General features: G+C 40.9%; 1 protein-coding gene across 2 annotated transcripts in view; it reads left to right on the plus strand.

The window, feature by feature from the left end:
* HACD1 (3-hydroxyacyl-CoA dehydratase 1) overlaps positions 1-13,423 on the plus strand; it is a 139,546-nt gene extending 126,123 nt beyond the window's left edge. For both annotated transcript variants that reach the window (XM_086941776.1, XM_086941777.1), the window contains exon 7: positions 13,109-13,423. In XM_086941776.1, the coding sequence (XP_086797902.1) occupies positions 13,109-13,191 (83 nt within the window). In that variant the 3' untranslated portion in view covers positions 13,192-13,423. The remainder of the gene's footprint in view (positions 1-13,108) is intronic.
* The last annotated feature ends 214 nt before the right edge of the window (positions 13,424-13,637 follow it).

Genomic DNA, 13,637 nt, shown 5'->3' on the forward strand with positions numbered 1-13,637 from the left:
TATACATAAAAATAATGGCATAAACCATATATGGAGATGTGAAGATTTTAATAAGCTATCTACAACTATTGTCACCTTTTCCTACACACAATAATGATAATAGATATTATATTACCCTCTGCATATCTGCATTCGTGATTTAGATAACAGACGCCTGATAAAAAAAATGTTTGGAGTGTGTGGCCTGAACACTTTCTGTTTTTACAGTCTTTCTAATACAGTTGAAGTGTAGATTTTAAAAAGACGTTTAGTGCGCAGTTGTGGTGTTGGGTGCCTGAGGCTCTGATTTGTGCTCCAAACTAATTGTTGAGAATGTGGCGCTGCAGATAGAGGTGAAGGAGTAGCACGAGAAGTGGAAGAGTAGCACATGTGATTTAGTAATATCATTGTGATACTACGTGGATACCCAATTCGGGGCTCAATGATATCGTGTAAGATTGATGCAGTCAGAGGGAAAAGCCTTATTTTGCTCCTCTTTATAATAAACAATGATAGTGCGTTTTCTGATTGAAGTCTGGGCAGTTTACAGAGCTTAACGCTTTCTACTGAGAAACCATCAACACCCAAATAACATTTTTAGTGGTGTTGAATTTGATATTAACCTCCTCCTTAGTTGGTACTTTAAACATTCTTGTTGAAGGAATATGAGTCCTGTGCCACTAATCTGCTGATAAGTAATACAGTGTTCCTCTAAAGAGATTGCTCTGACTACTTGAAGCCAAAGGAACATTTGGAAAGACTGCTGTAATATGGTCCTGCCATTGGAAGTAGAGCAGTAGCCTGGATGCTGTGATATGAATCTGCTGGACCCTGCAGAAATTAAATGGAAAGGCACCTGGGTTCATACAATTGGCGTAGTCTAGTTGGAAAAATATGATTGCTTGGACCCATTGAGGGAACCCGAGAAGGGGAGGATGCACTTGATATAAATCTGAAAGTAAGGAAAGAGGATGTGACTGGGGGCATCATTTATAACTGGTCCCTGCCCACTATAGATGAGGATTTTGCCCTTGTGGAGCTCTCCTCACATAGAGTCTGTTTATTCAATTGACAGAGAGTTTAGCCACTGTGAGATCCTCTCCAAATAGTAGATGTAGATCCTATAAATGGATACGTGTTGGATCTTGTGTCTACGCCTATTGTAGCCCATCTACATAATAAATACCAAAAGACAAACCCGTGCGAGAGAACACACATCCCACCATCCCATTTCCAGATTAGCACAATTTATTCAAATAGTCAAGGAAACTGTTATGTACAGTTAAGATATTTGTATATATTTCAAATCTCACAAATAATCATGTACATATTTCTAGACAGGATAGTTATAACTTCTCCTCCTCCTTCTGCACTCCCTTATTCAGCTTTGCTTTTTGCAAGTGCCCTATTTTAGTATACATATGTAGTGGAAATACTGACACTATATAAACATAACAGCTGATTCCCCCCCCCGGAGCGTCAAGGACGCACATGTCAATATGCTCCAGATAATACATAGAGCTTGGATGCCACAGTAATAGACTCACCAATGCAATTTCTGGTTGTAAAAACAGTCTATAATTATGGCATCTGAAAATCCTATTCCTCAGAGATGTAAGAGAGTTTAGGCTCAGCTACAAGATAGGGCCATAAGAAGGCTTTCTTTTTTCTTGTTTTAAAGGAAATACAATCATGACACGCACCATGTTTTAAGAAGAATGAGAATGATTAACACAGTAATTCAACAAGGTCCACTACTCACTCTCTACTACTCTACCCTCTACTCTCTACTACTCACTCTCTACTACTCTCTACTAATCACTCTCTACTACTCTCTACTCACTCTCTACTACTCTACCCTTTACTCTCTACTACTCTACCCTTTACTCTCTACTACTCACTCTCTACTACTCTCTACTACTCAGTATCTCTACTACTCTCTCTCTACTACTCTCTACTCACTCTCTACTCACTCTACTACTTTACCCTCTACTCCTCCCTCTCTAGTACTCTCTACTACTCACTCTCTCTACTGCCCTCTACCACTCTCTCTCTACTACTCTCTACTCACTCTCTACTACACTACCCTTTACTCTCTACTACTCTACACTGTACTCTTTACTACTCACTCTCTATACTACTCACTCTATACTACTCTCTCTCTCTACTACTCACTCTCTACTACTCTCTCTCTCTACTACTCACTCTCTACTACTCTCTACTACTCACTCTCTACTACTCACTCTCTACTACTCTCTACTACTCACTCTCTCTACTACTCTCTCTCTACTACTCTCTACTCACTCTCTACTACTCTATCCTCTACTACTCATTCTACTACTCTCTACAACTCACTCTCTCTACTGCCCTCTACAGCTCTCTCTCTACTACTCTCTACTCACTCTCTACTACTCTACCCTTTACTCTCTACTACTCTACCCTTTACTCTCTACTACTCACTCTCTACTACTCTCCATTACTCAGTCTCTCTACTACTTTCTCTCTCTACTACTCTCTACTCACTCTCTACTCAGTCTACTACTCTACCCTCTACTTCTCCCTCTCTACTACTCTCTACTACTCACTCTCTCTACTACTCTCTCTCTACTCACTCTCTACTATTCTACCCTCTACTCTGTACTACTCACTCTCTACTACTCTACCCTCTACTCTCTACTACTCACTCTCTACCACTCTCTACTACTCACTCTCTACTACTCTCTACTTCTCACTCTCTCTACTACTCTCTACTACTCACTCTCTACTTCTCTTTACTACTCTCTCTGTACTCAACCTCCACTACTCCACCCTCTACTCTGTACTACTTACTCTGTACTACTTTACCCTCTACTCCCTACTACGCACTCTCTGCTACTCACTCTCTACTGCTCTCTACTACTCACTCTCTACTACTCTCTACTACTCTCTCTCTACTACTCTCTACTGCTCTACTCTCTACTACTCTACTCTCTACTACTCACTCTCTACTACTCTCTACTACTCACTCTCTCTACTACTCTCTACTCCTCTCAACTCACTCTCTACTACTCTACCCTCTACTCTGTACTACTCACTCTCTACTACTCACTTTCTACTACTCACTCTTTACTACTCTCTACTACTCACTCTATCTACTACTCTCTACCACTCACTCTCTACTACTCTCTCTCTACTACTGTCTACTCTCTACAGCTCTACCCTCTACTCCTCACTCTCTACTACTCTACTACTCACTCTCTCTACTACTCTCTCTCTACTACTTTCTACTCACTCTACTACTCTACCCTCTACTACTCACTCTGTACTACTCACTCTCTACTACTCTCTACTACTCATTTTCTACTACTCATTCTATTACTCTCTACTACTCACTCTCTTTACTACTCTCTACTACACTCTCTCTACTACTCTCTTCTCACTCCCTACTACTCTCTTCTGCCCACTCTCTGCTACTCTCTACTACTCACTCTCTACTACTCTCTACTACTCATTCTCTCTACTACTCTCTACTACTCTCTACTACTCTCTCTCTACTACTCTCTACTCACTCTCTACTACTCAACCCTCCACTCTCCACTACTCACTCTCTACTACTCACTCTACTACTCACTCTCTACTACTCCCTACTCTCTACTACTCACTCCCTACTACTCACTCTATTCTACTCTCTACTACTCTCTCTCTATTACTCACTCTCTACTACTTACTCTCTACTACTCCCCACTACTCTCTACTCTTCTACTCACTCTCTTCTACTCGCTCTCTACTACTCACTCTCTCTACTACTCACTCTATACTACTCAGTCTCTACTACTGTCTACTACTCACTCTCTACTACTCTCTTCTACTCACTCTCTGTTACTCACTCTCTACTACTCTCGACTGTACTCTCAACTACTCTCTCTCTTCTATGCATTCGCTACTACCCTCTACTAATCGCTCTCTACTACTCACTCTACTATTCTCTACAACTCACTCCCTACTACTCAATTTGTACTACTCACTCTCTACTACTCTATACTCTCTACTCACTATATACTACTCTCTACTACTCACTCTCTACTACTCACTCTCTACTACTCTCGACTACTCACTCTCTACTACTCTCTACTACTCCCTCTATTACTCACTATCTCTACTACTCACTCTACTACTCTCTACAGCTCATTCTTTACTACTCACTCTCTACTACTCACTCTCCACTACTCTCCACTCACTCTCTACTACTCTACCCTCTACTCTCTACTACTCTCTACTACTCACTCTACAACTCACTCTCTACTACTCTCTACTACTCTCTACTACTCTACCCTCTACTACTCACTCTCTACTACTCTCTACTACTCATTCTCTACTACTCACTCTCTACTATTCACTCTACTACTCACTATCTCTACTACTCTCTACTATTGTCTCGCTCTACTACTCTCTACTACTCACTCTCTACTACTCTCTACTCTCTACTACTCACTCTCTACTACTCTCTCTCTTCTACTCTCTATTACTCTCTCTCTACTCGCTACCTCTCTCTACTACTCTCTACTCTCTACCGCTACCTGTCTACCTCTCTACCTCCAACGGTCTACCTCTCTACCTGTTTCCCTCTCTACCTCTACCTGTCTACCTCTCTACCTCCCTCTACCTCTACCTCTCTCTACCTCCCTACGCGCACACAACACTAATCCTATGGCTTCCAGAGTAGCGTGCTACTTGCGCTTCAAAACCCTATAAGGGGTAGCAAGCAGGATATAAATACAAACCTCTTTCCCTCTTCTATCCCTCCACCTACCCTTCTCTACCCAAATAACTAAATAACATTTCCACTACTCAAATTACTTAATATTTTACTACACTAATTCTTAACACTATTCCTTTATGGGTTACGGAGTGGTGTGCTACTCGTCAGAAAAGTGCTTCAACACCCATCAGGGGTAACAAGTGCTATATGAATGAAAATCTTTCTTCCCCTTTTATCCTTCCGCTATCCTTCTCACTCCAAATAACTAACATCCACCACTGAAATTACTTTCATATTTCACCATATTAATTCACCACTAATCCTTTATGGGGTTCCTGAATAGCATGCTTAAACACCCCATCAGGGGTAAAAAGCGCTATATAAATACAAACCTTTTTTCCTCCTCTATCCTTCTACTATCATTCCAAATCCAAATAACTGACTAACCTATCCACCACTTAAAATGTACTTGCATGTTTCACTATACTAATGCATTTATATATATGTATGTGTATATATATATATATACATACATACATATATAAACATGTATATACATCTGCATATCTATAATAAATACAAGTATAAAAGCATGCATAGATATACATATACATATATGCATACATATGCATGTTATGTACATGAAAGTTTGAAAAACACTAATAAAAGCAAAGCTAAAAAGCAACCTAGTTACAATCAGAATTGCTTTAACTTAAGTGAGGGCGAGAACTATTGCATTTTCAATGCTTGTTTCATTGGAGGTGTATTCTAGGGAGTATGCATTTGCAGGCAGTGGATAAGATATTAGAGGTGCTTTTACCGTGGTTTCCTGTGGCAAGTGGTCGCTGTCGTCTAACGATCCAATGCGGTAGTCCCATACCTTTGGGAACATGCAGCGACAGAAGAATGTAAAATCTATTGTTGAACTTGCTACTGCATCGTGGAATGTTGCTGCCTGCGGACTATCCACTGGGAGTCTTCCATTGAGTGCACATTAGACACTTGAAGAAAATTGTCTGTCAAAAAAAATATACTCTGATGAATTTCAACTGCTGGGCTGTAACCTGGTGGACCTTATTTAGATTTAGTAGGAATTCTTGAAAGCACATTACGGTGCAGGCATGTTTGTGCCAGCCATTCATCTTTATAAGGACACACTGGGGTCCGCTGGACTGCACCATTCTTGCTATTAGACCCTCTACCCTTGTGACTATATGGAAAGGGTGATGATGTCTAAGTCAACGGGACTACACTGACGGTAGTGGATGGAAAATTCCCTTGCAATGTGGGCATTCTGTAGATTTATTGCAGATCATTTCAGCTGATAGCCAAAACTATCCTTTGTATGGTATTCTGTAATTCTGTGTAAATGGTGTATATTTGATGTATTTTGGAACCCTTTTTAGTTCTTGGAACAAGCACCTTTAGCTTCGTAGAAGACCTTAAGTTATCTTTCATTTAAAAAGTATAAGAAGCACTAACAGAGAGAGAGTGAGCTTTACATCAGCCCCCTTCAACCATTAGCTTTTTTATTAGTTTGTCATGGTTTGCTATTGGTTGGGTGGGCTGTCCATCATGTACTAATAAAAACACGTTCACACATTTAAATATTTAGTATCTCATAGATTGTGTGTTGCAAACACTTTACACAAGAAAACAACCCTTCTTATAGTCACAAGGCCTCCTGTATGTATTTTTCCGTACTGTACTAACTTAAACCTTAGCATCCTGGTTTGTTTAAAATTCCTTTTGTTATACCAAATATACATAAAAATAATGGCATAAACCATATATGGAGATGTGAAGATTTTAATAAGCTATCTACAACTATTGTCACCTTTTCCTACACACAATAATGATAATAGATATTATATTACCCTCTGCATATCTGCATTCGTGATTTAGATAACAGACGCCTGATAAAAAAAATGTTTGGAGTGTGTGGCCTGAACACTTTCTGTTTTTACAGTCTTTCTAATACAGTTGAAGTGTAGATTTTAAAAAGACGTTTAGTGCGCAGTTGTGGTGTTGGGTGCCTGAGGCTCTGATTTGTGCTCCAAACTAATTGTTGAGAATGTGGCGCTGCAGGTAGAGGTGAAGGAGTAGCACGAGAAGTGGAAGAGTAGCACATGTGATTTAGTAATATCATTGTGATACTACGTGGATACCCAATTCGGGGCTCAATGATATCGTGTAAGATTGATGCAGTCAGAGGGAAAAGCCTTATTTTGCTCCTCTTTATAATAAACAATGATAGTGCGTTTTCTGATTGAAATCTGGGCAGTTTACAGAGCTTAACGCTTTCTACTGAGAAACCATCAACACCCAAATAACATTTTCAGTGGTGTTGAATTTGATATTAACCTCCTCCTTAGTTGGTACTTTAAACATTCTTGTTGAAGGAATATGAGTCCTGTGCCACTAATTTGCTGATAAGTAATACAGTGTTCCTCTAAAGAGATTGCTCTGACTACTTGATGCCAAAGGATCATTTGGAAAGACTGCTGTAATATGGTCCTGCCATTGGAAGTAGAGCAGTAGCCTGGATGCTGTGATATGAATCTGCTGGACCCTGCAGAAATTAAATGGAAAGGCACCTGGGTTCATACAATTGGCGTAGTCTAGTTGGCAAAATATGATTGCTTGGACCCATTGAGGGAACCCGAGAAGGGGAAGATGTGCTTGATATAAATCTGAAAGTAAGGAAAGAGGATGTGACTGGGGGCATCATTTATAACTGGTCCCTGCCCACTATAGATGAGGATTTTGCCCTTGTGGAGCTCTCCTCACATAGAGTCTGTTTATTCAATTGACAGAGAGTTTAGCCACTGTGAGATCCTCTCCAAATAGTAGATGTAGATCCTATAAATGGATACGTGTTGGATCTTGTGTCTACGCCTATTGTAGCCCATCTACATAATAAATACCAAAAGACAAACCCGTGCGAGAGAACACACATCCCACCATCCCATTTCCAGATTAGCACAATTTATTCAAATAGTCAAGGAAACTGTTATGTACAGTTAAGATATTTGTATATATTTCAAATCTCACAAATAATCATGTACATATTTCTAGACAGGATAGTTATAACTTCTCCTCCTCCTTCTGCACTCCCTTATTCAGCTTTGCTTTTTGCAAGTGCCCTATTTTAGTATACATATGTAGTGGAAATACTGACACTATATAAACATAACAGCTGATTCCCCCCGGAGCGTCAAGGACGCACATGTCAATATGCTCCAGATAATACATAGAGCTTGGATGCCACAGTAATAGACTCACCAATGCAATTTCTGGTTGTAAAAACAGTCTATAATTATGGCATCTGAAAATCCTATTCCTCAGAGATGTAAGAGAGTTTAGGCTCAGCTACAAGATAGGGCCATAAGAAGGCTTCTTTTTGTCTGTTACTTTCAGCTGTAATCTTTTTGAAGCCACATATCAACACCTTTTGGTATGTCCAAGAGCGTCTTCTTACAGATTCCATGACAATCTTACTTTGATTCCAATTTATAGCCAACAGTACACTGAACATGGTGCCCAATCTGTAGAAAATTGAATGATATCATTGCCAGACAGTCTCAAGAAGAAAAATGGCAAGCCTAAATCTAGCCCTGGATGGGCCTGAGTACTGCACCTGTACAAGGGAAGTAACAAAATAATATAGGATGTAAGAACAAATTCTAAACAATGATAACAATCATGTGATCCTAAAACCAGAAGTACAAATAACATGTATGGACTGTAATGACAAATTGAGAATACAATGCATGTGCCAACATTCGTCACCATCATAAGTACATGCAGATTAACCCAAATGGACTGAAAGTTCTTTGTGCATATTAAGACCTTTAGGGTGTTTACTCTGCAAGTCGATGATGTATCTCGACTCCAGCCTTCTAAGTTTGAGAAGGCGGTCGCCACCCCTAATATTCGCTGCTACACTATCGAGACAAAAATAAGCTAACAGATCCCTGTTGCTATTATGTTTCTATTTCTATTATGTTTCATTGTAATAGCGGAAGTAAGATTTTTTGATTTATAATGAGTTGAAACGCCTTGCCCTTTGCATATCTTGACGAAGCCCTCTGGCGAAACGCGTCGTATGCTGTAAGTTCCCTCATTAAATCCATGTGGAACTACCCCCTGTGTGTGCTGCTTTCTTTACGAACTAAGGATTTGTGGATTGTCTGTAGCTGTGATAAATACAACGGGTACACCCCCGTTTTGGCGTGCACCCGCTCACGAGTGCAACCGGCTGGTGTTTGGAGCATTTGATATATATATATATATATATATATATATATATATATATATATATATATATATATATATATATATATATATATATATATATATATATATATATATATATGCATATGTATTGTATTGTATTGTATTGTAATTGCATTTATATAGCGCATACTACCCCTGACCAGGCATCAAAGCGCTTTTTCGGCGAGTCGCATGCTACTCCAGGACCCATAGAGGATTAGTGTTGATTAAGTATAGTGAAACATGCAAGTACATTTTAAGTGGTGGATAGGTTAGTCAGTTATTTGGATTTGGAATGATAGCAGAAGGCTGGAGGAGGAAAAAACAGGTTTCTATTTATATAGCGCTTTTTACCCCTGATGGGGTGTTAAAGCGCGCTATTCAGGAAGCCCATAAAGGATTAGTGGTGAATTAATATGGTGAAATATTAAGGTAATTTCAGTGGTGGGTATTAGTTATTTGGAGTGAGAAGGATAGCGGAGGGATAAAAGTGGAAGAAAGGTTTGCATTCATATAGCACTTGTTACCCCCGATGGTTGTTGAAGCACTTTTCTGGCGAGTAGCGCACCACTCTGGAACCCATAAAGGAATAGTGTTGAAAATTAGTATTGTAAAATATGAAGTAATTGGAGTAGTGTAAATGGTATTCATTTAATTGGGTAGAGAAGGGTAGGTGGTGGGATAGAAGAGGGAAAGAGGTTTGTATTTATATAGCGCTTGCTACCCCTTTTTCGGTTTTGAAGCGCAAGTAGCACACTACTGTGGAACCCATAAGGATTAGTGTTGTGTGCGTGTAGAGAGGTAGAGAGAGGTAGAAGTTCTTCCTGTAAGGAAGGAGGTCATCCATCTGAGAGGGTCCCCTTGGATGCCGATGTGGTGGAGTATGTTGAACAGTGTATGGTGGGATATGGTGTCAAAGGCTGCAGAGAGATCGAGGAGTATCAAAGCTGCTATTTCTCCTCGATCGAGGAGGATTCAGATGTCGTCAGTGGCTGCGATCAGGGTGGTTTTGGTGCTGTGATTGCTGCGGAAGCCAGATTGGGAGGCGTTGAGCAGCTGGTTCTGCTCCAGCTGTGTCATGAGTTGATTGTTGATGATATTTTCCAGTACCTTAGCTGAGAATGGGAGCAGGGATATTCGCCAGTAGTTTTTGAGTTTGCTTGGGTTGGCAGAGGGTTTTTCGAGTAGTTGTCTGACTTTGCGGTATTTCCAGGCATCGAGAAATGTTGCTGTGGTGATAGAGGTGTTGAGTAGGGTGCTGAGTTCCTGGCCAATCCTTTGGTTTCTGAGGTTGAAAATGTGGCATGGGTCTGTGGGAGCACCCGAGTGGATGGATTTCGAGATGGTGTTGGTGTCCTAGGTGGAGAGGATGTTCCAGGTGGTCAGTGTGTGGTTCATGTCAGTTACTGTGGTGGGGTATCAATTGAGAAAGTCAAGGTGTTGGTTAGGGTTTGAAGCGTCTGTATATTGTTGCGATCTTGTCATGGAAGAAGTGGGTGAGGTTGTTGTACACCTCCTGTTAGAGTGTGATGTTGCTTTTGCTGGCAGCTAGGTTGGATATTTCCTTAATGATGTTGAAAAGGTCCTCTGTGTTGTTGGCGCTGGTTTTGATGCATGCAGAAAGGGATGTCTTCTTTGTTGCCCTCAGCAGGCAGTGGTAGAGGTTGAGGTAGAACTTGAATGCTGCCCTGTCAGAGGTGCTCGTGCAGGTGCACCACCCCTCTACAACTGTTTCCTGTCTCATTTCACTGTTCTGAGTTCTTGGATGCACCAGCTGGCCTTTTTGGAGGATTTTCTCTGGATGTTTCTCTTAATGGGTGATGCCACCCACGCAATTGGTGATCCAAACGTTGAAGTTTTTCTCTCCCAGTTCAAGGTTGGTGGCAGTAGCAGAGATGGAGGTGTGAGGGCATTCACCCAGCTGGTCTCTGAGATTTTGTTGCACCTCCAGTGGGGGGGGGTGGGGTGTTGGTAATCTTAGGGGTGGCGATCTGGGGGCTGGAGATGCTGAAGTGGATGATGGAGTGATCGGATCATGTGAGTTCAGTGACATCACTGTATTTGATGCGTTTGCTGGAGGTAAAAATTATGTTCAGCATGTGTCCTCCGTGGTGCATAGGGCCGTGGACAATCTGGGTCAATCCAAGGCTCCTCATACTATCTAGGAGGTGTGTGGTGTTTCTGTCACAGGGGTCATCTATATGGAAATTTAGTCTGCCGAGGAAGATGTAGTGCTAGGAGTCTAAGGCTAAGGTCGCAATGAAGTCTTCGATTGTGTTGCAGAAGCTGGAGCGCGGGCCTGGGGGTCACAATGCAAGGGTGCCTCCGATGCTTGTCTTTTCATCAGTGGGGAGCTTGAATTTGAGATGTTTCATGGGGGTGATGGTGTTGTCGGTGGTGGTGGTACACTGTATGATTATATTTTTTCATGGCAAAATTCACGTCATTGTCAGATTATGACTCTCTTGTCTACTACTTCTTCTAATTGATGAAATACCGTAGCATATTATGTAGTCTACTGCTATTTCCTTGCTCTTGCAATATAATTTCAATAAAGATGTTTGAACATATCAAAATTCTATCATGTCCTGCAGTGCTAGAAAACAGATCCCCAAAATTCTTGAATTACCAAAGAGTAAAGTCCAACCAGCCGACATTGCATTTTTTACTTTTATGTAATTTTTATAGGGATCTGGGGAAGAGTAAAACAAATATTATGAAGATGCCTTTAATTTTTCTAAAAATCTTAATACCGTGAATCTGTGCTATCGATTTTCTGCCTATGTTTCTTATGCCATTCAAAGAAGGAAACAGCTGCTATACCTGTACATTTTAGGATATAAAAATGAATAATCCATTAAGTATCCCTCATCTGATGTTTATGATAATACCTTTTAAATTGCTGATCATGGAGTCAACACCAGGACTGGTATCTAGTTCCCTGTGCTTATACTTCTAACTGTCCATGCTATGAGATCATTTTTATAGATTTTATATAGATTTGCTATGAAGATCTTTTGTAAAATGTTATCTGTGCAATTCTTTTAATGGATATTTTATCCGAATAAAGATTAATTGTATTGACTGAGTAGAGTTAGTCAAGCTTATTGTCCTTCTTAACAAGTAGTCTCTGGCTCTCTCTGTTGGGTCAAGCCCAATTTTCTCTCTGTTGGGTCAAGCACAATAGGCTTTTAGCCTAATTGTAGTTATTTTCAGTCTTGGCAAAAACAATATTAGAGGAATAAGTAGTTGTCCAAGATAAACATTTTTGCCACAAGGGGAAGCCAGGATTACAAACCATGTTTACTGGTTCCCGCTTCCAAAAAGCTCCCTGTACTACAGATTGGGAGGAGGTTCTAATGGCACGGCAGAAGCGAACTGTGAGACATTTTCTCTGGTTCCCGGGGCAGTATATGGTAACTGCTCTGCATCTTCATTGGATCCAGCTGCCACTGGTGCTCCCTTTGGCCATTCTACCCATGTGCATTGTGGGATTGACGGAGGAACAGGGGCCTGCTCAGACTAGTGGCCTGTGATCCTCTCTCCATGCAGGGACCTCCTTTGGTTAGACCTCTTTTAGATGGTCTGAACAAAGAACTCTCCAAAAAAGTCCTAATCTTAAACTAAAGAGAGAAGTGAAATTCTATACACCAGGGTTCGTGGTCTCCAGGTGCATTGTGAAAGGGAGAGAAATGAGTGCTCAGAACCTGGTGCTGCTATCTACAATTGAGACATGTGCCCGACTCTGCCAGACCACAGTGCTCGGCCTGCCCCGCCCCACTGGGCAGATGTTTCACACAGATTGCTTGCATGCTCGCAGGTGAATTTGCCCACTCTGCTTGCTTTTTGTGAAGGCACATGTATATGTTGGTGAATGCTGTAGGGACACAATGTTCTTGGTATACATATGTTACACAGGTTTCTAGTCAAACAAATATTTTTTTGAAAAAAATGATACCCCAGTGTGAAGTGCATTAAAGCTCATGGCGCCGCTTACTGTGACCATTAGTGACACTCCATTGGAGAGTATTAGATTTCAGTAAGTGAGACGATGTGTCTTTGTGTAGTTGTGCATTGTCTTCATTGTAACTCCGTTTTTTGTACCCTTTAAAGTGTTTCCACAGCTGTATTTCCATATGCTTCGTCAGAGAAGGAAGGTTTTGCACGGAGAAGTGATCGTGGAAAAAGAAGATTAAACACCCTCCCGAGTATTGGAGCTATTTCCCCAAGTGACAGAGAAAGAGAACTCCGATGCGGCTGTGACCAGGCAGTGCTTACAACAAACAACTGTGCAAGATGCTCTATGCCATACTTTTTTTTATTTACCTTTCACTACCTTGATACTTCAAAGAAAACCAACGTCATGGAAGAGTGTACATGAGCAGTGCTTACTTGAGAAAAGACAAATAAAAGGACTCGAAAATAATTGTCAATGTTCTTACTTGTCAAGTGAGGTTCAGCTTGTGTATTGGGTTTCGAGAGGCCGCAGTGGTTGGTGGTCTGGGTTAGACAGTTGGCTGTCTAGTTCTGACCCATGATGGTAGAATGAAAGAGGCATGGAGGGTGCAATCCTAACATTAACATACTACACACGTAGTAATCTCATCAATGGGACCATCTTATATATTTTTTCTACTAAGCC

The sequence above is a fragment of the Lissotriton vulgaris genome, chromosome 10 (genome assembly GCF_964263255.1).
Source record: "Lissotriton vulgaris chromosome 10, aLisVul1.2, whole genome shotgun sequence".
NCBI lineage: Eukaryota > Metazoa > Chordata > Amphibia > Caudata > Salamandridae > Lissotriton > Lissotriton vulgaris.